At 36.1% G+C, this 23,590-nt stretch overlaps 1 protein-coding gene across 1 annotated transcript in view; it reads left to right on the forward strand.

Moving 5' to 3' along the window:
- ANKAR (ankyrin and armadillo repeat containing) overlaps positions 1-23,590 on the forward strand; it is a 64,528-nt gene that overhangs the window by 17,670 nt on the left and 23,268 nt on the right. Inside the window, exons 7-14 of the mRNA XM_061203200.1 lie at positions 2,135-2,336; positions 5,114-5,322; positions 8,293-8,397; positions 9,751-9,992; positions 14,845-15,013; positions 20,320-20,561; positions 20,733-20,886; positions 20,971-21,132. Coding sequence (XP_061059183.1) covers positions 2,135-2,336; positions 5,114-5,322; positions 8,293-8,397; positions 9,751-9,992; positions 14,845-15,013; positions 20,320-20,561; positions 20,733-20,886; positions 20,971-21,132 — 1,485 coding nt within the window. The remainder of the gene's footprint in view (positions 1-2,134; positions 2,337-5,113; positions 5,323-8,292; positions 8,398-9,750; positions 9,993-14,844; positions 15,014-20,319; positions 20,562-20,732; positions 20,887-20,970; positions 21,133-23,590) is intronic.

The following is a 23,590-nucleotide window of genomic DNA, read 5'->3' on the forward strand; positions in this document are numbered from 1 at the left end:
ATTTCCAAATGGTTCCTTTCCCCCTTCCCCTGCTGGAAGCACAAGGGGGTATTTCTTCAATATTAACTGTGAGGACCTGGTCGAGCTCCTGGAGGTAAAACTCTCTAAAGCATGGGGGCCCCTTATGACTGGGTCCCCTGGAGTTTCTCACTATCAGACTTGTCCACACTGAGCCACCAGCAATTTGTCAATTACACATCAGGTTTTCTGACCCTGCCACTGGTTCCTATGGAGGTTTCTGCTCTTGGGTTTCTGCTTCAGTAAGTTGTGATTCTCTGTATCTGCCTGTCTATCTCTCTAGTTTTGGGAGCAGCATTTTTGCCATGTGACCTCACTTCTCTAATGGATCTGAGAAGAGTTGTTCATTTTTCAGTTTGTTCAAGTTTTTACTTGCTGTTAGGATGGATTGGGGACTTTTAAGCTCCTTACATGGCAGACCAGAAACTGGAAGACTAAGCAGTAATTTTAAATAAATAGATTTGCGTCAGATGTTATAGATTATCAAAGGCTATGATATAGAGCTTAGACTACTAAGGCAGGAGGCCATTGGAATTTTCTGAGTTGGGAGAAAAACAGTGCTTCACTGAGGAAATACCATTTTGGATGAGGAATAAATAAGACTTAGGTAGACCCCGATCAGAGAAGTGTTGTTTGGGAGAAGGAAGCTTTCAGACAGCAGAAATAGCCCAGGGTGACCGGATAATTCATCATCCAAATCAGGGAGTTTGAAAATGGAAGGGCAGTATTAATAATTATGCTGGGGCAACAGGCATAGACCAGTACTTTCCTGGACGGTCGGTCACCCTACATTTGAGGAGCTACAAGAAGGCCCAAATAAAGAGAACAAGGTGTGTATGTTGCCTTTCTTTCTCTCTCTCTCTTTCTTTCTTTCTTTCTTTCTCTCTTTCTCTCTCTTTCTTTCTTTATTTCTTTCTCTCTCTCTCTCTTTCTTTCTCTCTTTCTTTCTTTCTTTCTTTCTTTCCTTCCTTCCTTCCTTCCTTCCTTCTTTCCTTCCTTTTCCTTTTTGGAGGGGGGATGGTTCAGGTTGAGTTGGAGCCAGTGCATCCTTTTCCTGTACTAATGATCAGGTGGCCTCAAGATGTCACTAAAGAGTTTTAAATAAGGGGGTAAAAAGATCAGATTTACATTTTGAAAAAGTGGATTGGGAAGGGCAAGAACAAGGTGGGGATATCAGTTTGGAGATGATTATGGCTTTAAGTAGGGTGGTGATGGCAGTAAAGATTACGTTCTAGAGATATTTAGACTTGGTGATGGGGACTGGTTATGAAGATGAAATGAGAGGACTCTTTCAGGTTTCTGGTTTGTAGAACTGGCTGGCTGATGATATCCTTCACTGAATTAAGGAGCGATGAAAGAGGATCAGGTTTGGAGGAAAAGATAGGAGTTCAATTTTGAATATGATAAGTTTGAAGTGGTGTGTGGAGATGCCTAGTGAGATGATAGATCTGGAGCTTGGGGAAGAAATCAGACCTAGAGACATAATCCTGGGGGTCATCAACTTATAGATCGTAATGAAGCCATTGAGAAGATAAAAGTCTTAAGGTTCATTTAGATATCAGGACAATGAAAAGGTCCCAAAGGAGACTGCAAATAAGTATCCAGAGATGTTGGAGAAAAATAAGAGTGTCTCATATCACAAAAGCCAAGGGAAGAAACCTTTTTAAAATGGAAGAAGTGTTCAACTTACTGTTGAGAAGTAAGATGAGACTTGAAAAACACCTACTGGATTTAGTGACATAGAAGCCTTTTATGAGCATATTTTTTTCAATTTTAAAGAACCTCATCTCCTACTACAAAACATTTGAATAAAATGGAAAATAATTTAAACAAGAAATAGTTTATTTTATGACTCTTATACATTGACTTAATTTTTCAAATATTTAATATTTTCAGTGTTATTTATTCTTCTTAACTTATAAAGAAGTATTTATTTTTAATGGTCAGACATCCTGAGTTAAATAAAGAAGTATGGAGTTGCCTAAGTAAATCCTTTTAGTGATCTTCTTGGAGCTTTTATATCACAAGACTAAGCTCTGTGGTCGGACATTAAAAAGGCATGTTTTTCAGAAATGTTAGCTCTTTGACCATTGAAGTAATTGTCCATCCATTCTAGGTCCAACACCTCTACACCTGGCAGCACAGGCTTGCTCATTAGAAACAACCATCTGTCTACTGTGTTTCAAAGCTGATTACACACTTTCTGAAAAAAGAGGCTGGATGCCAATTCACTTTGCTGCTTTCTATGACAATATCTGCATCATAATTGTTCTCTGTAGGAAGGATCCTAGTTTACTAGAAGCTGAGGCAACAGCTGAGTAAGTTATTAAGCATTTGTAAAAATATAAATTTCTGTGTTCATGGCTTGCCCCAAACACTGACACTAAAAGGACTGGTTGTTATGATTGATTTGAAAGGCTATGTTGGGCTTACTCTGCTGTCCTTTCTGGTCACTGTCTTCTCCTACCACTTATCTTTAGAATTTATAAAAATGGGAACTTCTATTAACCTATGCATATTTTCTGGAAGAATAAGGAGTAAACCCTAGGAAGTTTTTCCTAACCTTTTCCCAAAGGTGTGGTTCTACAGATTAGTTTATCAGGTTAACTACTGATACTTAGTGTCCTGGAAGAAGCATGAGACAAGGGAGGAGAAAATTGTTCTAAATTGGACCTTATACAACCAGGAAGCAGCCTGAGGGTTCCAGACCAAGGTGGATAGACCGTGGACAGTAGGAGAAATATCTAGTGGTATCCAGAATAGAAAGACATTAAAAAAAAGAAAAGAACTTTGCAATAGGGAAACATTCCAAACGGTGTTCTGTTTCACAATTTAGCAACCTTCAGGGTGGAGGTAAAGCTTCTCCTGAGGATACATTCTTGGCTAGTAATCTAGATACCAGGTTATTATTTTGGTTTAGGCATAGTTTCAGATATTTTTGGGTCTTCAAATAACTTGTCAATTATTATTCAGTGTAGAAATAAATCCTCCCTAGGTTGGGGCAGAGATGTGTGTGGAAAAGTTTTCGGGAAACCAGGGTCTCTGGCTAATAGATTGTCTGGCAAATGGATTCTGGAAAGAGCCATGGAATGTGGAGACCTGAGTTCAGTTCCTAGTTCTGTCATATTTTGACAATGTGTCTTTGAGCAGAAGGGAGCTAAAAGACTGGGTGGATAGTAAAAGGTCAAACAATTGAAAATCAGAGGTAGAAGTAAGAAGCTATCTGTGAACGTAAGGAAGAAGCAAAGGATTCGTAGAGAAGACAATTACCAAGGTTGAGATCTATGTGGAGCCAATGAGGAGTGTGACCAGGCTGGTGCATGTGAATGTGGAGCACAAATGAAGGTATGACAAGGACCTGAGAGATCAGGACACAGATGGTAGTTAGCATGGGTGCTGAATAGAAGGAGGCATGTTGGCGAGGCAGCCAATACGTGAGCTAGGCTGGCAGAAGAGGACCAGTTGGCAGGGGGCAGTGGCAGTGTGGAACTAGAAAGGGCCATAATATAACTTGCTAACATATTTTTCAAGTGAGGAATATCAGAGTGATGGTGTTAGAAGTCAAAGTTATCTTTATTCCTACCACTGAGTAGGCGAAAGACAGGAACAGAAGAACACTCTTGTTAGAGTAGAAAAGGGAGAAAATGAAGAGATGTTTACTCATAAAGGATGAGTTTCCCCTGGGCCCAGGAAAAAGAGGAGAAGCTTGGGGCCAGCTGGATATTGGTGAGGGTTCAAGGACAGGCAGCAAGAGAAAGGGGCTTCATGAAGAGAAGAAGGCGTGGGTATAGAGCTAAAAAAAAAAGTAATGTTTGAGGCAATGTGATATGGTGAAAAAAGGCAGGGGGACTATGTATGAAGACTGTGCTAATAAGCACCTTATTCATCCCTTACACCAAAACTGTCAGCTGATTTTTGTTACTCTCATAATTTTACCGACAAGAAAGTAACCCAAGTTGCTTAAGGTCACATTGCTAGTCAGTAGACCTGTTAGTTAAGATACAGTTGAAGTTGCCGTGACAAAGCTAGCCCCAAATATCTGTAGTTTAAAAAAGATAAACGTAGTTCTTTTTCATGAAATCTGGGTTGGTGGTCGAGGGCTGGCATAATGGCTTGGCAATATGAGAGACCCAGACGTCCTCTTGTTGCTTCTTCACATGTGGTTTCCATATCCTGGTACAAAATGGCAACTCCTGCTTTCATTATTATGCCTGCATTCTAGCCATGAGAAGAAAGAGAGAGGAAAAGTAATGGCACACTCCATTTCTCTTTAGGGAATTGCCCAGGTAACTTCTACTAACATCACACAGGCCAAACTCAGTCATGTGGCCATACCTACCTATACGAGGAGGTAGGAAATGTAGCATTTGGCTGGACTGCCATGTGCCCAACCAAAAGCTCTTCACCATCTAAAAAGCAGATAGTGGGTTTTTGAGAAAAACTGTTAGTTTCTGCCACACTGAGGAAGCTGGGATTTGAGAACTGGACATGAATTGTAAAGAATGGGTTAGCAACCGCATAGCACAGGGAGATCAGCTCGGTGCTTTGTGACCACCTAGCGGGGTGGAATAGGGAGGGTGGGAGGGAGATGCAAGAGGGAGGAGATATATGGGGATATATGTAAATGTATAGCTGATTCACTATGTTATAAAGCAGAAACTAACACACCACTGTAAAGCAATTATACTTCAATAAAGATGTTAAAAAAAAATAAAATAAAAGAAATGGGCTGGAGCACTAGCTGAGCCTCAGTTTCATCATTTGTAAAATGGGCTGATAATACTTGCCTTGCTTTTTCCTTCACTCATAGAATCGTAGGGAGTCAATGAGATAGTATAGTCTAAGAACTCTGTACATTATCAACTTCCAAACAAATTGTAATGCATGATAATCAAGTTGGGAGGGAGGGTAGGGGTAGCCAAGGCAAGGGGGGCAAATCTACTGACATGTGGAATATACAGAACAACACTATGTGAGGAAGAGAAGATGATGTATAAATCAGACTTCCTCCAACAGCCTTTTGGATAGTTTTACAAGAAGTAAATTTGACACTGTGTGTGTGCTCAATTATTATGACATATTCCTTGATTTTTAGGAATCAGTGTACTCCACTGTTACTTGCTGCCACTTCGGGAGCACTGGACACTATTCAGTACCTACTTTCTCTTGGAGCTAACTGGAGAAAAACAGATATTAAAGGAAATAATATAATTCATTTAGCAGTGCTAACCTTTCACACGGAGGTTCTCAAGCATGTAATAGAGTTAAATATTCCTGAGCTCCCAGTTTGGAAAACTTTGGTAGGTGAGTATAGAACACATAATCTCTTTATAAATAAATGTTCTGATCATTATTCAGTTTAATTATTGGCACTTATTCTGAAATAAAACAAAGTAAAGCATGCATCATATTTTGAGTTAAAATCAGAAATACAAATAATAGTGGACTATTTTTGTGTGTGTAAAAGTAGTTTTATTTCTTTTTTTTTTTATTTATTATTTTTGGCTGCATTGGGTCTTCGTTGCTGCACGCAGGCTTTCTCTAGTTGTGGCGAGCGGGGGCTACTGTTCGTTGCGGTGCGCAGGCTTCTCATTGCGGTGGCTTCTCTTGTTGCGGAGCACGGGCTCTAGGCACATGGGCTCAGTAGTTGCAGCACGCGGGCTCTAGAGCGCAGGCTCAGTAGTTGTGGCGCACGGGCTTAGTTGCTCCGCGGCATGTGGGATCTTCCCGGGCCAGGGCTTGAACCAGTGTCCTGTGCACTGGCAGGCGGATTCTTAACCACTGCACCACCAGGGAAGTCCAAAAGTAGTTTTATTTCTAAATTAAAATAAAAGAATAATAACCCAGATGATATTTCACACAATTATATTTATTTTTATATTCCAACTTTCTCCAAAAGTCCAGCCATCCTCGGCTCCATAAAAAAATTTAAAAAAGAGGTGGGAAATAAAGTTTGAGTGGAAAATATAAGATTCCTTCCAGTTCATTCCTCACCTCCTAATTTTAGAGACAGATTCAGCAACATCTTTCCTCATATTTTGATAATGTTTTGTGAAAAATTCTATTTGAGGTTTTTTCCCCCAATTTATATTCAATCTAGCCAGAAATACTGTAAAGCTAAGAGTTACTCGCCAACTGAATGTACACATCTAATTTTACTCCCTCTCAAGACCCTACTAAAATTATGTGGAGATTAAATAGCAGCAAACAAGCATTGAAGAGAAAACAGGAAAAAGCAATAAAATATTGAAAACAGACAGGCAAGTCTTAGGACCTAGCAGACCAGAGAAATCATTCCAAGCCAACTCTGGGAAAGCTGAGAACATCTCAGATTCACACCATAAATCTCTAATAGGCTGGCTGGAGAACTGGCGGTGCCAGTCAGGAGTGCTCTCTGCAGAGGCTAACCAGGAAAGACCTAAAGATCTAAAGCGGGAATTCTCCCCAACTAACAGGAAACTGGGAATCTGACCCAGGAGAAAAGCAAAGGGAATTTCAAAGATGACAGCAAAGGGAAGTCCCAGAATGGAAACTGTGTACCCAGACCAAAAGGAAATTGTGGGAAGAATGACCAATAGGTACAAAGAAAACTAAGCAGACGAAATAAAATAAGGAAATTATTACCTCCAGGAAAAGCAAAAGTAAGGAGACACAAGGTAGTACACTGCAGTACTTAGCTGTGAATAATATCTGTATAGGCATTGTAAGTGTTGAATTTTCATTTAACGAAAAACTATAAACATAGGGAAGGGGGGAGCAGAGGAAATGGCAGAGCAGTGTTGAAAGAGCTAGTTTCCCATTTATCATGACATGAAGTCAGTCAATGATGTCTAAAATTGATATAGCCAAAGGTAACAGTGTGTGTAAATATTTAGAAATGTGGAGATATGTAAATCACAGAAGGTATAGGGAAAGAGTCCAAAGTGGTACTATCTGGAGAGAGAAAAGTGGAGAGAGTGGGGTAAAGAACCGTTATATTTTGCTGTAGGCTTTTTAGTAACATTTAACTCTGAATCATGAGCATATGTTACTTTAATAAAATTAAAACTAAAGGAAAAATTAAACAACTTGGAGAATGAGAACTGACATTTCTCCCAACAGCTTGTTTTAGGATGGGATAAGATAGATAAATATTTAAGATTTTCAACCTACTGATGCACAAAGTCTGAGTAACTGGCTTCAAAACTGGCTCAATACCTGATTTTGGAATTTACTGGGTGCTGGGAACACATTCCAAGTATATCAGCCCAAGAGATACTGGATGGGGTTTTCAGTGTTTATTTGTATGCATATATATCATTATATCTTCGTCTTTTGAGAGGTAACTAAGAAGACTATCCTGCTGCTTTTGATAAAGGCTAACACATTTGAAATGCAGTGGTAGGACGTTCTGGCCCCTAACAGTAATAGCCTCATGGCACAAAAAATTCTTGACAGCCACTCCTTCCTACAGCGATTGTTGGGGAAGTCCTGATAATGACATGAACACAACCGTAACCATGAGCGTCTGGCCACTGCTTCTTTGCTTCGTGCCCTATAATAGCTCCTTCTCCTCACACTACCTATTTCCACTATGAGTAAAAGAAGAATTAGAGTTTATTAGAACTCCCCGGGATTAGCTCTTGGAGTGGAAGCCGAATTTTAAAAGAGAGTACCATGGAGTGAACCAGCTAGGTAGGAGTCAGGACCAGATTTGTTGTTATAGGGGCTGGGTAAAAAGAGATGAGCAAAGATATTTCTATGTGGTTTTGCTTGAACCAGAGATATTGTTTAGAATCATGTATATTTGTATTATTTCCTGTCTGGAGTATAAGTTCATTCAAGATTTTTTAAAAGTATCTTCTTCATACTCAGGAAATGTATAAAGCTTTAATGGATATTAAAATTTTATTGACAGTAATGTAGTTTACTTTGCTGTCCTTGAAAACCCATACTCAAATTTTATTCAACAACTGATATCAGGCAAGAGAGAGGTATACTATTTTCCAAGTGAGTTTGAACCATGTGGCCAGCCAATCTAAGTCATTCAGACCAAAGATAAAAAATTTCAGAGTTTTTTAATACTAATTATATCGATTATAAACTTCAAAGAACATGAGTGTTCAATCCGTTTAAGCACCTCACATGCACAGAGGGGAATTTAATGAATGCACTTGGTGGTGATGTTGGTGATCTCAACTCATGGCTTCACTTGGCCTGTACAGAAACAGAATCAATCATTCCATTACCTCTTATGAAATTACAATGTATACTTTTCTGTTGAAAACTTACCAGAAATGTTGCAGTGCGAAAGCTATAAACGAAGGATGATGGCTGTCATGTCTTTAGAAGTAATCTGCTTAGCAAATGATGAATACTGGAAATGTATTTTGGATGCAGGTGATGTAAAATCTATTAACTATCTTTTGCTTATGCTATTTTATGTAGAGATTTATTCGATCACTTTAAAATGTATTCTTAATTATGGAGAAAACTTTTTAGTTGATTTTAACTTTCTATTTTTCTAAGATTATTTCCTTTACCTGTAAACCTTATATTTTATAGTCCAAGTGGAAGCTGCACAGGATCAAAAAACTATATAAATCCCATTTCTCTAAAAGTTTGCGAACTTAAAAATTATATTAAATTACTTCATCATACTATCCTTATGTTTACTTTCACTTAAAAATTATCCCTATTCTGTATTTGTACACTTTATTTGTAAAAATAGCAGTTGCAATGTCAGGCTTGGGTTTGTAACTAGCTCTACATTTAGAACTTAGGCTAATTGCTTACTTTCTCTATGCCTTATTTCCTCATTAATAAAATAGTTACTACCTCACAGGATTGTTTTGAGAATAGCACTTCCCGTTATAACTTTCTGAAATGATGGAAATATTCTATCTACACTATCCATTATGGTAGCCATTACTCTATTGTGACTATTGGGCACAAATGAGATGCTTCATAAATATTTGTTGAATGAGTGAAAAATTTATTGTAGGTAGTCCCCTAATATGTTCCTAAAAACATGTACAAAAAGCTCTTTGTCCAAAAAAAGTGAACCACAGATAAACAAGTCATGATGGAGGTTTCATTTAAGGTAGCTAAATACATATATACATCCCTAATTATACCCATGATATTTCCAACATGTCATGTGTGCTCTTTAATGTTTTTCCTTCACATTGAACTAAAGTAACAAGCATCCAACTGAAGCCATACTTTCTATTTTCACCACGCCCAATGATTTCCATCTTTGAACCAACTGTAATTAATGAGGCTAAGACTGCTTTATACTAGATTCAGCACTTTTCATTTTTCAGTTGATTGTATAAAATATGGGTAAAACATAATAAAATGCTCAAATAATTACACAAACAACTGCCACACGAATTTGATGCAGTAACCAAAACTGAACTCTACCATATGGTAGCTCAAATAATTTATTTATCAATGATCTTAAGCCAAAATTCAATGTTTCAGAGGTGACTTAGTATCACCAATGTGAAATGTATGATTGTGTGCTATGTGAAAATCAAATTTGTAAACAATGAGAGCCGCCTACACTATAGAAAAGACAGAAAAGTACATTTGTGTAGTTTCAAATGATAATTTTATAAATATTTTATAGAATTATTTGCTAACTGTTTATATGGCAATGCCCATAAACATTATTTAAATCTTACCATGATAAATTGACTACAAATAGTTACAAACAATTCATGCTTTTTCTTGATCTTTTCATTGCAGGCACCATTCCTGCCTTAATCAATCTATTAAAAGGTTCCAAAATAAAATTACAGTGCAAAACAGTTGGGTTATTGAGTAATATCTCAACCCATGCAAAGATAGTGCATGCTCTAGTAGAAGCAGGAGCCATTCCAGCTTTGATCAACCTACTGGTTTCTGATGAACCCGAACTACACTCTCGGTGTGCTGTCATTCTACATGATATTGCTCAACTTGAAAACAAGGATGTTATTGCCAAATATGTAAGCTCTTTTCATAGAACATCATTTTGACTGACTAATTCTCTCATATAGAAGCTAGAAAGATACATACCCATTTCATTATACAGTGGCCCTCATAAACTCTCAGGGAAGAGCTCCAATCTTAATGAGGATGGCAAAAGAGCAAACCTGCCACAATCCCATGAGTGCCGAAATTAAACAAGAGCAAGATAGTACCAGAGCAAGCACAGCAAAGGGTTGTCTGTTTTCCCTATCCCGAAGTCTCACAAGGCAACAGAGTGGGCCCAGGTAGATCATACCCGCACATTGGGTTTGTGTCAAATCTGAGGAACGTTGAGCTTAAGAAACCTGTCACTTTGGTAGCAACCAGTAAGCAAGCCTATTCTTTGCCTGGCGGTAGACGTTACCACACCTTTCAAGAATGATAGCAGGATGAGCCAAGATCCAGTAAGTGATAAACAGCATTAGGATATGAGTAAAGGTTGTACTTGCACATGTACCACTTCTAGGGCCCACATCATGGGGTAATGGCATTATAATGAGAAAAACCACAGGCAAATGAAGCGAACAGTAATTCAAGGAAGAGACACATAAAATCTTGCTAGCTCCAGTTTGGCAAGGTCTGGGGAGGAGTTTATGTTACAAAAGGAGGTGGTATCAGCTAGGATAGCCTAGATGATATTGTGGTAATATCTCCCAAATATCAATGCTAAAAACAAATGAAGATTTATTTCTCAGTCAAAAAAAAAAAAAAAGATAGCTACATAAAAATCCTGAAAAATGGCCCAGGTAAAAGAGCTGTTACAATCTTGATACACTCCCAATACTGGTAGGAGTGCAAGAGACCAAGGGAAAACTGTTTCTCAACAAAATTATCTGGCAAAACTATCACCTGGGACAACATGGAAGACAGGCCAACTGCTTATTTAGCTCTGGGGGATGTGGTTGCTTCTTGTTGTTTATGAGAAGATATTAAAAGAAATACTACCATCTTGGCTATTTCTGTTCTGACTGGTAAATGTAGTCTATTTGTGTACCAGAAAGAATTAGAAGAAAAAAAAAATTTTTTTTTGTGAACACCAAGCAATCTTTGCCATGCTGTATTTTTTCAAATAAAACCCACCTTATTATGTCTATTAATATTTTAGGTAAGATCTTTTAAAGATATTTATAAATAAGGTTATTTTTATAGTTTTTGTCAGGTGACGCTTCTTCATTATGGACTGAGTCATTTAGCATTATAAAATATACCCTTTTTGTCAAGTGCAATACTTTTGCCCCAAATTCTATGTTGTCCAAAATTAGATTTGTGATCTTTGTTTTCTTTTGTGCTCTCATGTTTAATTTGGCTTTGCTTATCCTTTTCTTTTTAACTTTTTGGAGTCATTTTACTTCTTGCTGGTTGTTTTGTTATCAATCATTTGGAAAATATATTAGAAATTTTCCCCTCCCCCCAGACCCACAACTAGAGTTAGTCAGTTAGTCTTATTCATTTAGACCTCACTTTAGACCTCTCCAGTGATTCTGATCACCCAGAGTTAGGATAAATGTGTCCCTTGTATGCAGTATATTTAGGTTTGCTTTGTCATTCACTTTTTATTGAATATAGCTCATTTACATTTATTGATGTGATGTTTAATCTTAGTTTTGGCATAGTTTGTTATTATTTTTGGTTTTTTAAAAATCTTCTACTGTGTGAGCAGTGTTTTCTTCCTTTTTTTCTTTATCTTTAAATTCCAGGACTTACACATCAGTGTTAGTTACCTATTTTTCCTGGGGCTTGGTTTGACTTTTCAACATGTACATTCATCTTCTTTTATTTTCAAAATGTTTTCTTGAATTCATGTCTTTAAATATTTTTTCTGTATTATTCTTTCAGTAAATTCATAAACAAGTACTTTTTGAGAGTTTATTATATGGAAATACACCTCTAGATGTTAGGGTTATAGCAGTGAACAAAACAGACAAAATCCCAGCCTTCATGGAGTTTTTATTCCAGTTGGGGATAACAAGACAATAAAGAAAATAAACCAAATATAGTATATTCGATGAGAATAGATGTTAAGCAGGAAAATAAAGCAGGGAAAGGGAAGAGGGGAGCTTGGCAAAAAATACTTCACTAAGAAGCTGGCATTTGAAAGGGGGAGAGGGGTGGGGGAGGGATGGATTGGGAGGTTGGGATTAGCAGATGTAAACTATTATATATAGAATGGATAAATAACAAGGTCCTACTGTATAGCACAGGGAACTATATTCAATATCCTGTGATAAACTATAATGGAAAAGAATATGAAAAAAGAATATATGTGTGTGTGTGTGTAACTGAATCACTGTGCTATACAGCAGAAATTAACAAAACATTGTAAATCAAATATACTTCAATAAAATAAATTTAAAAAAAGAAGTTGGCATTTGAGTACAAACCTAAGATAGATGAGGAAGTGTGCCATGTTTTTCTGTTGGGAAGAGCATTCTAGGCAGAGGAAACAAATGCAGAGTAAATGAAGTGAGAGTATGCCTGGCATACAAGGAATAGCAAGTAAGCAAAAGTAGCTGAAGAAAGAGAAATAGGAGACACTCTTAGCTGGATAATGGTGGACCACATCATGTAAGGCCCTGTGGATAATTGTTAGACACCCTGGCTTTTACTCTGAGTATGTTAAGCCATTGAATAATTTTGTTCTGGGAAGTTCCATAAGAGATTTATATCACTCTACCTTCTGTGTTGAAACAGGTGGGCAAGGGTGGATGCAGCAAGACTAATTAAGAAGCTATTTTGGTAATCCAGGTGACAGACAGTGGTGTCTTGAACCAGGGTGGTAATAGTGGAAATGGTGAGAAGTAGTTATATTCTGTATTATTTTTCTGAAAGTTGAGTCACCAGGAGCTGTGGGAAAGCTGAAAGATCTGGAGGGACCTCAAAGGAGACTAAGAAGGAATGGCCACCGAGGTAGGAGGAAACCTGAGGAATCTGTTGTCCTATCAGCCAAATGGGGAACATGTTCAAAGAGGAGAAGAATATCAATAGTGTCAAAGGCTGTTGTAAGATGAAAGTCAAAAGTTGACTGTTGAATTTATTGATCACTGAATTAACTAACCACTTCTCTTTGGGAATACCAATTATTTGTGTATTATATCACCTTTTCCAGTTTTATACAGCTATCATTTTCTCTCTAGTCCTTTTCCACTCACTGTTTTATTTCATTTTTTCCCCCTCAGTCCTATCCTCCTTGTCTCTTGCTATGTTTTCTGGCCTTGTTTATTTTTGTGTAGATTAAAGTTTGGTTTTTATATTTTTCCACATCTTTCCTGAGCTTTTTCAGCTCTTGTTTCACCTCTCCCTGTCTCAGAAAATCTTCCCTGAGCACTGATGTCTCCCCTATGCACCCTTGTTTTATAGAGGTGATTGCCTAACTAATTTTTTTCATTGATAACAATATACCATTTTCAGTTAAAGTTTTTCATCTACTTTGTGGCATAGTTTCCTTAAAAGCATTCTTTATCTGTCATAAGTTTTCCCTATTTTTTCTCTTATAATATATTTGGACAGATCCTGTTCTACTTCCTTTTTGAACATTACTCACCTTGAATTAGATAAGTTCTTTCTGGTCTAGATATTTGCAGGAAATACATGTGGGAAAGGGTCCAGATCCATGTACTAGGCTAGCAAGAATATGACATATGCTACAGGGTTTTATGCATGGGTCCTTTCAGCTTCACTTTCCCTTAGCCAACAGAGACTGTTGCATAGTACTCATAGTGTGGATTCTATTTCCTCCACAATGCAAAAGTCTATCTCTTCCTTTTTATCTCACCAATAAGACTACTTTTTACAAACCTCTTATTGGTATCATTCTTTATTCGTCCTTGCCCTCCTTAATTTTTGAAACTTTAGGACAAATTGGTCCAGGAAAGATCCTGCTGCCATCCTCCATACCCATTCCTATTGTTCCAGACAGGGAAGTGTGTGTGTGTGTGTGTGTGTGTGTGTGTTGTGTGTGTTGTGTATGTGTATGTTTTCCTGCCCCTTAAGGTAGAGCCACTTACTTTGGAAAACTGTTCTGCCAGTATTTCCTGTAGGCAGTGGCCATGGGAGATCTCGCGCATCCCTGTTGGCTACTCATAAACATTTATTATGGTTCAACATTACTGATGTCTCCTAGCTTTATTGAAAATGACGTTACATTTCTGTTTCTTATCTTCTTTAATATCCTTTCATTACTTCTGTTAGTAGGGAGAAATGCCATCTTTACTCCACTTAAAATTAAGAAACTATATTAACATTTAAAAATAATATTTTGTGTTGCATAAATATAATTACCAATTACAAGTGCAATGTATACAATAGCAAATATTTCCAAATGGGCACTGTATTCAATTGGTATTACTTAGTTGTTTCACTTTTAGATACTTAAAGGTTACAGTGAACTTGCAGCCTCAAATTATTTTCGTATAGAGGAGACTATTTGAAAATATATTTATAGAGACTTCCCTGGCGGTCCAGTGGTTAAGGCTCTGCACTTCCAATGCAGGGGTCATGGGTTCGATCCCTGGTCGGGGAACAAAGATCCCACATGCCATGTGGTACGGCAAAGAAAGAAAGAAAGGAAGGAAGGAAGGGAGGGAGGAAGGGAGGCAGAAAATATATTTATAGAATACTTTCCTTAATATTGAAGCATAAGATATGCTCAAAGTTGTAATAACTGTCATTTAATGTGCCATATCCGTAGACACATTTGTTTATGGGCAGTTGTTCTCTCCTAAATAAGCAGATATTTATAGCAAGAAAGATTATAGACTTGTGTTTCTAAATAAAGATAGCATACATCTTAAATAAATTCAATTATAATTAAATCTTTTTGTTTATTTTTAGAATGGAATTCCAGCTCTGATAAATCTTTTGAACTTAGACATAGAAAGCGTGCTAGTAAATGTGATGAACTGTCTACGGGTATTATGTATGGGAAACAAAAACAATCAAAGAGCAGTGAGAGACCATAAAGGCATCCCATATCTTATCACATTTCTGAGTTCTGATTCAGGTAAGTCTTTTTTTTTTTATTTTTATAAATTTATTTATTTATTTATTTTTGGCTGCCTTGGGTCCCTGCTGCTGCGTTCGGTCTTTTCTCTAGTTGCAGTGAGCGGGGACCACTCCCCACTGCGGTGCACGGGCCTCTCACTGCAGTGGCCTCTCCTGCTGCGGAGCACAGACTCCAGGCATGCGGGCTTCAGCAGTTGCGGCACGCAGGCTCAGCACCTGTGGCCTGTGGGCTCTAGAGCACGGGCTCTAGAGGGCAGGCTCAGTAATTGTGGCACACGGGCTTAGCTGCTCCACGGCATGTGGGATCCTCCTGGGCCAGGGTTCAAACCCGTGTCCCCTGCATTGGCAGGCAGATTCTCAACAACTGCACCACCAGGAAAGCCCCCAAGGCTCATTTTAGGTCTAAAGATACACATAGACTGAAAGTGAGGGGATGGAAAAAGATATTCCATGCTAATGGAAATAAAAAGAAAGCTGGAGTAGCAATACTTATATCAGACAAAATAGACTTCAAAACAAAGACTGTAACAAGAGAAAAAGAAGGGCATTACATAATGATAAAAGGTATCAATCCAACAAGAAGATATAACACCTGTAAATACATATGCACCCAAAATAGGAGCACCTAAATACATAAAGCAAATATTAACAAACACAAAGGGAGAAACTGACATTAACACAGTAATAGTAGGGGACTTTAACACCCACTTACATCAATGGACAGATCATCAAAACAGAAAATCAATAAGGAAATATTGGTCTTAAATGATACATTAGACCAACTGAACTTAACAGATATATATAGAACATTCCATCCAAAACCAGCAGAATACACATTCTTTTCAAGTGCATATGGAACATTCTCTAGATATATAGTTTGCTAGGCCACAAATCTAGTCTCAACAAATTTAAGAGGATAGAAATTATATCAAGCATCTTTTCCGACCACAATGGTATGAAATTAGGAATCAATTACAGGAAGAAAAATGGGAAAAACACAAAAACGTGTAGAGACTAAACTACATGTTAATTAAAAAAAAACCAATGGGTCAATGAAGAAATCAAAGAGGAAATCAGAAAATACCTTAAGAAAAAATAGAAGTACAACTTTCCAAAATCTATGGGACTTAGCAAAAGCAGTTCTGAGAGAGAAGTTTAGCAATACAGGCCTATCCCAGGAAATGAGAAAAATCTCAATCTAACCTTACACCTAAAGGAACTAGAAAAAGAATAACAAACAAAAAAATTAGTAGATGGAGGAAATAATAAAGATCAGAGTGGAAGTAAATGAAATAGAGACAAAAAAGATAGAAAAGATCAAGGAAACTAAGAGCTGGTTGTTTGAAAAGATAAACAAAATTGATAAACCTTTAGCCAAACTGATCAAGAAAAAAGAGGGCCCAAATAAATAAAATTATAAATTAAAAAGGAGAAATTCCAACTGACACCACAGAAATACAAAGGATCATAAGATACTACTACAAACAATTATACACCAACAAATTGGACAACCTAGAACAAATGGATAAACTGAATCAGGAAGAAATAGAAGCAGACCGCTACTAGCAGTGAAACTGAATCATTAATCAAAAAACTCCCAATAAACTAAAGAATTCACAGGTGAATTCTTTTTTTAATAAAAATCTGCTATGAACATTTGTATACAAGTTTTTTTTTAAGGTTTATTTATTTTTTAAAATTAATTAATTAATTTATTTTTGGCTGCGTTGGGCCTTCGTTTCTGCACACAGGCTTTCTCTGGTTGCAGAGAGCAGGGACTACTGTTCATTGCGGTGTGCGGGCTTCTCATTGCAGTGGCTTCTCTTGTTGTGGAACATGGGCTCTAGATGCACAAGCTTCAGTAGTTGCAGCACATGGGCTCAGTAGTTGTGGCTCGCAGGCTCTAGAGCGCAGGCTCAGAAGTTGTGGTGCATGGGCTTAGTTGCTCCGTGGCATGTGGGATCTTCCCAGACCAGGGATCAAACCTGTGTCCCTTGCATTGGCAGGCTGATTCTTATTCACTGTACCATCAGGGAAGTCCCTTCACAGGTGAAGTCTATCAAACATTTGTAGAAGAGTTAATACCTATCCTTTTCAAACTATTCCAAAAAACTGAAGAGAAAGGAACACTTCCAAACTCCTTCTGTGAGGCCACCATTGCCCAGATGCCAAAACCAAAGACACTACAAAAAAAAGAAGAAAATTACAGGCCAATATCCCTGATGAACATGGATGCAAAAATCCTCAACAAAATATTAGCAAATTAAATTCAACAATACATTAAAAGGATCATACATGATCAGGCGGCATTTATCCCAGGGATAGTTCAATGTCCACAAATTAACCAGTGTGATATACCACATTAACAAACCAAGGATAAAAATTCTGTCATCTCAATAGATGCACAAAAAGCTGCTTCTGACAAAATTCAACATCTATTTATAATAAAAACTCTCAACAAAGTGGGTATAGAGGGAATATACCTCAACATAATAAAGGCCATATATGACAAAATCACAGCTAATATCATACTCAACAGTGAAAAGTTGAAAGCATTTCCTCTAAGATCAGGAATATGACAAGGATGCCCACTCTTGTCACTTTTATTCAACTAGTAGTGGAAGTTCTAGCCACAGCAATCAGAAAATTAAATAAATAAATAAAGAGACTCTAAATTGGAAAGAGAGAAGTAAGATTGTCACTGTTTGCAGGTGAAATTATGCTATGTATAGAAAACCCCAAAGAGGCCACCAAAAACCTATTAGAACTAATAAATGAATTCAGTAAATTTGCAGGATATAAAATTAATATACAGAAATCCATTGTGTTTCTGTACACTAATAACAATCTATCAGAAAGAGAAATTAAGAAAACAATCCCATTTACAATTCCATCAAAAATAATAAAATATCTAGGAATAAATTTAACCAAGGAGGTGAGAGACCTGTATTCTAAAAACTATAAGACATTGATGAAAGAAATTGAAGTTGACACAAATAAATGGAAATATATACCAAGCTCGTGGACTGAAAGAATTAATGTTGTTAAAATGGCCATACAACCCAGGGTAATCTACAGATTCAATGAAATCCTTAATAAAATACCGATGGCATTTTTCACAGAGCTAGGACAAATGATCCTAAAATTTGTATGGAACCACAACAGACCCAAATAGCCAAAGCAATCTTGAGAAATAAGAACAAAGCGGGAGGTATCACACCCCCTGATTTCAAACTATACTACAAAGCTATAGTAATCAAAACAGTATCATGCTGGCACAAAAAGAGACACATAAATCAATGGAACAGAAAGAGAGCTCAGAAATAAACCCATGCTTATATGGTCAATTAATCTGTGACAAAGGAGGAAAGAATATACAATGGGGAAAAGATAATCTCTTCAATAAATGCTGTTGGGAAAACTGGACACTTTCTTACACTGCATACAAAAATAAACTTGAAATGGATTAAAGACTTAAATGTAAGACCTGAAATTTTAAAACTTCTAGAAGAAAACAGGCAGTATGCTCTTTGACATTGATCTTAGCAATATTTTTTGAATATTTCTCCTCAGGCAAGTGAAACAAAACCAAAAATAAACAAATGGGACTAAATCAAACTAAAAAGCTTTGCATAGCAAAGAAAACCATCAACAAAATGAGAAAACAACCTACTGATTGGGATAAAATATTTGCAAACAATATATCCGATAAGAGCTTAATATCCAACATATATAAAGAACTCAAATGACTCAACATTACAAAAAAAAAACAAACAAACCTAACAATCCAATTAAAAAATGGGCAGAGAACCTGAATAGACATTTTTCCAAAGAAGATATACAGATGGCCAAGAGACATATGAAAAGATGCTCAACATCACTAATCACCAGGGAAATGCAAATCGAAACCACAATGAGATATCATTCACACCTCTCCAAAGGGCTATCATCAAAAAGATAGCAAATAACAAGTGTTGCTGAGGGTGTGGAGAAGAAAGAACCCTCTAGCACTGTTGGTGGGAATGTAAATTGGTGCAGCCACTATGGAGAACAGTGTGGAGATTTCTCAAAAAATTAAAAATAGAACTACCAAATGATCCAGCAATTCCACTTCTAGATGTTTACCCAAGGAAAACTTAAGCACTAATTCTAAAAATAAAAGCACCCCTATTTTCAATTAGCATTATTAACAATAGTCAAGATATCGAAGCAACCTAAGTGCCTACTGATAGATGAATGAATAAAGATGTAGTATATATACACAATGGAATATTTACAGCCAAAAAAAGAATGAAATCTTGCCATTTACAACAATATGGATGGAACTAGAGGGTATTATGCTAAGTGACATAAGTCAGACAAAGACAAATATCATATTACTTATGTGTGGAATCTAAAAACCAAAACAAATGAACAAACGGAACAAAAACAGACTCACAGATGCAGAGAACAAACTGGTGATTGCCAGAGGCAAAGGGAGTTTGGGGGTTGTGCAAAATAAGTGAAGGCGATTAAGAGGAATGAACTTCCAGTTATAAAATAAGTCACAAGGATGTAATATACAGCATAAGGAATATGGTCAGTAATATTGAAATAACATTGTATGGGAATAGATGGTTACTTTTTGAGTTGATCATTTCATGATGTATTTAAATATCAAATAACTACTGTACACCTGAAACTAACATAATATTGTATGTCAACTATACTTCAATTAAAAAAAAAAGAAAAAGGGAAAAAAAAGAAAATAAATTTACTGCAAATGTATTAAGTTATTCCAATAGTTCCTAGGACTCTATACCAAGGGAAAAAAATACAAACAGGAAGGAAGTGTGCCAAGATTTCTCCTAAGCATTGTTTAAAACAGTGAAAAGTTGGAAACAACACATTATTTTTTAAAATGCAAATGTTTAAGGAAATGTGATACACCCATTAGTGGAATATTTAGGAGACACTGATGTTCATAAAGAATGGGAAAATTTTTACCAGTAAATTAAAATGCAGGATACTGTGTTTATAGTACAACTATATTAAATATGTCTGTAACACTATCTAAAGTTATCTATATTTATATAATATATATTATATATATTTATAAAAGTAGTGGTTGAGATTAAATGAAATGTTTGCGCTTGGGTGGTGAAAGTCTAGACAGTTTTATTTTTTCTATTTTTCTTTATTTTCTAAATTTTCTAAACTCTATAAATTTGATTTTCAAATATGGGAAACTAGTGATATATGCTGCATTTTTATGCTCTTACTTTTTAAAAGATTTGTTTAACTGGTTCTTGAATTCATTTGAAGATGTGTTGACAGCTGTATCTTCTGTTACAATTGCTGAGGTTGCACGTGACAATAAGGAAGTTCAGGATGCTATGGCTATGGAAGGAGCCATTCCTCCTCTGGTGGCTCTTTTTATAGGAAAACAACTTAGTGTTCAAGTGAAGGGTGCAATGGCTGTGGAAGCACTGGCAAGTTACAACCCTGCTATTCAGAGAGCATTTCTGGAAAAATCATTAAGTAAATATCTTTTAAAACTCCTCAAGGTAGGAATTTTATGATTCCTTTTCATTTTTCTTAGATAAAGCATTCAATATTGAATTTAGTTAAGTGAAAAGAAAACTAAAACCAGTTCTAGAATAAACATTTTATCAAACATACATTCCTACGGTATTCAATAAATCCTCATTGACTGAATGGAATACTTTTTTAAATAGGCATTTCAAATAGACGTTAAGGAACAAGGAGCTGTAGCACTTTGGGCTTTGGCAGGACAAACACTAAAACAACAAAAGTATATGGCAGAACAGATTGGATACAACTTTATAATAAATATGCTTTTATCACCATCAGCTAAAATGCAGTATGTTGGTAAGTTATTTTCTATGCATAAATCTGTACAATATAGAACAGGACATTGGAATATCACACATGTTTCTTGCTTTTCGTTGCCAGGAGGTGAAGCAGTCATAGCGCTAAGTAAGGACAGCAGGATACACCAAAATCAAATATGTGAAGGGAATGGAATTGCACCACTGGTTCGCTTACTAAGGATTAGTAAAATAGCTGAAGGAACACTTCTGAGTGTCATCAAAGCAGTGGGATCCATCTGTATTGGTTTGTACGTTTATTCTCAGTTTTAAAAATATCAGTAAATACTTCTCTTCCTCTCTATCCCTACTGTTGCAGCCCTTAACCATATTTAATCTGTTATTATAATGTTTTTATTTCTCCAAGACCTTAATGAGTAAAAGTGGTGTAGTTAAGCATATTGTATCAGTCTTGCTCTTGAGTTCTGGTTAGAATGAGAAATGAGGACCATGAGCCTTGGCTATTTTGACTTAAAGGAATCTCCTTTTTTAAGTTAAGAGAAAAATATTTCTTATTTTGAATCTCAGGAACTATATGTTTTTGAAGATATAGAAGTGTTTCAAATGCTGCGGCACATTTTTCGATTCCAGTCTCTTTCCGTAATGATTCTTCGTTTACATAGTGGCCACTAGGTCTAGTTGTTCCTTTCTTTGCAGAGGAATTAACCTTTTGGGATATCTGAAAAATGTTGTGGAATTGTTGGTGATTGACTTACCAAAAATAAAAAATCAGGTTCTTTGCTGACCTGCATGAATGTATGGGACTGATTGAGACTGCTTCCTGTAGGCAAGAGAAAAAAAAACCTAAAACTTTATTTTTAGTCCATTGTATTTCCAGAAAAAAAAAAAAGAAAATTCTAGTTGAAGAACATAGGACTTGGTTTCAAAAAAATTTTTTTTCCTTTTTTCTTAGAAAAGCTACTTTACTGAAATTCACTAACTGCTTACAGGCAATCAAGTCAGGCAAGATAATTTTGTTGTTGTTGTTGTTGTTTTAGCCAGAGTCTATGGTATAAATTATTTCTAAAATTCTAGTAAATGATAACACAAATACAAAGATAACTGATATACATGTGTGTTTTCAATTTCTTCTCATTAGTTCACTTCAAAGCTGTCCACATTTGCGATAGACAAGTTCTTGCCATAGACAAGAACTACAGAAAAAAACTCTTGCTTTCAAACTCACCAGCTTAGACTCTTTACACACACATACCCCTTCCTTTTTCTTCTTCATCATGTTCATGTTTTCTTCTATACCCTTGAACATATAGAACATATTTAAAATAGCTGTTTTAACATCCCTGTAACTAGTTCCAGCATATCCGTTATTTCTGGGTCTCTTGCTATTGGCTGATTTTTTTCTTGATTATGAATCATATTTTCCTGCTTCTTTGCACACCTAGAGTTTTTAAAATGTGAGTTTTTTTAAAAAGTGATATTGACATACAATTTACATATAAGAAGATATTTAAATAAAATAAACAATAGAATAAAATATTAAATACATTATTTAGAGTGTACAGTTTGATGAGTTTTGACATATGTATTCAGCACTGACACCATCAGCACAATCAAGTAAGTGAATATAATCATCACCTCCAAATGTTTCATTGTCCCTTCCTAATTCCTCCCTCTTTGCACCCCATCCCCAGATAACCACTGATCTGGTTTTTTTTCTTATGATCTGAGAATGGCTTTATTGTATTTTACATATTAAAACATAAGCTTCTGATTTTTTTCTTTAAAAAATAATGTGCTGATTTGAATTCATGGCATGGATCCTAACAGCACAAAATTACTTTTAAAATTTGATATTAAATTATCTCTACCACTGATTTATTTTCTATCACTATAGATTAGTTTGCATTTTCTAGAATTTTATGTAAATGGAATTACACATGTGTACTTTTTTCTTGCTTCTTTCACTCAGCATAATTATTTTGACAGTCATCCATATTATTGTATCAAATATCAATAAAATACTTCTCTTTCAATGCTGAGTAGTATTCCATTGTATGGTGTGATGGTTAATTTTATGCCTTATGATATACATACATACATACATATATATCCCGTTGGTTCTCTTTCTTTGGAAAACCCTAATGCTTATGGATATATTATGATTTGTTTACCCATGCACCCATTGATGGACATTTGGATTGTTTCCTGTTTCTTGCTATATTGTAAATAAAACTGTTATGAACATTTGTGTTCAAGTTTTGGTATAGACACGTTTTCATTTCTCGTGGGTAAACATCTAGAAGTAGGATTGCTGGGTCATATGGTAGGTGTATGTTTAACTTTTGAAGAAACTGCCAGATTGTTTTTCAAAGTAGTGTTACCACTTTGCACTTCTACTAGCTGTGTGTGAGTTCCAGTAGCTTCACATCCTCATCAACATTTAGTATGGTAATTTTATTATTGTAGTGGATATGTAGTAAATCTTATTGTGGTTTTAATTAGCATTTTCCTAATGACTAATGATGTAGAGCATCGTTTCATGTGTTTATTTGTCACTTGTATATCTTCTTTGCTAAAGTGTCTGTTCAAATATTTTGCCCATTTTTTACATTGTGTTGTCTTGAGTTGTAAGCATTCTTTATAAATTCTAGATACAGCTCTTTTGTTGTTGTTGTTAGATGTATGTTTTTCATAAATTTTCTTCCAGTCTGTGGTATCTTTCCATTTTTGTAACAGGGTCTTTT

The sequence above is a fragment of the Eubalaena glacialis genome, chromosome 1 (genome assembly GCF_028564815.1).
Source record: "Eubalaena glacialis isolate mEubGla1 chromosome 1, mEubGla1.1.hap2.+ XY, whole genome shotgun sequence".
NCBI lineage: Eukaryota > Metazoa > Chordata > Mammalia > Artiodactyla > Balaenidae > Eubalaena > Eubalaena glacialis.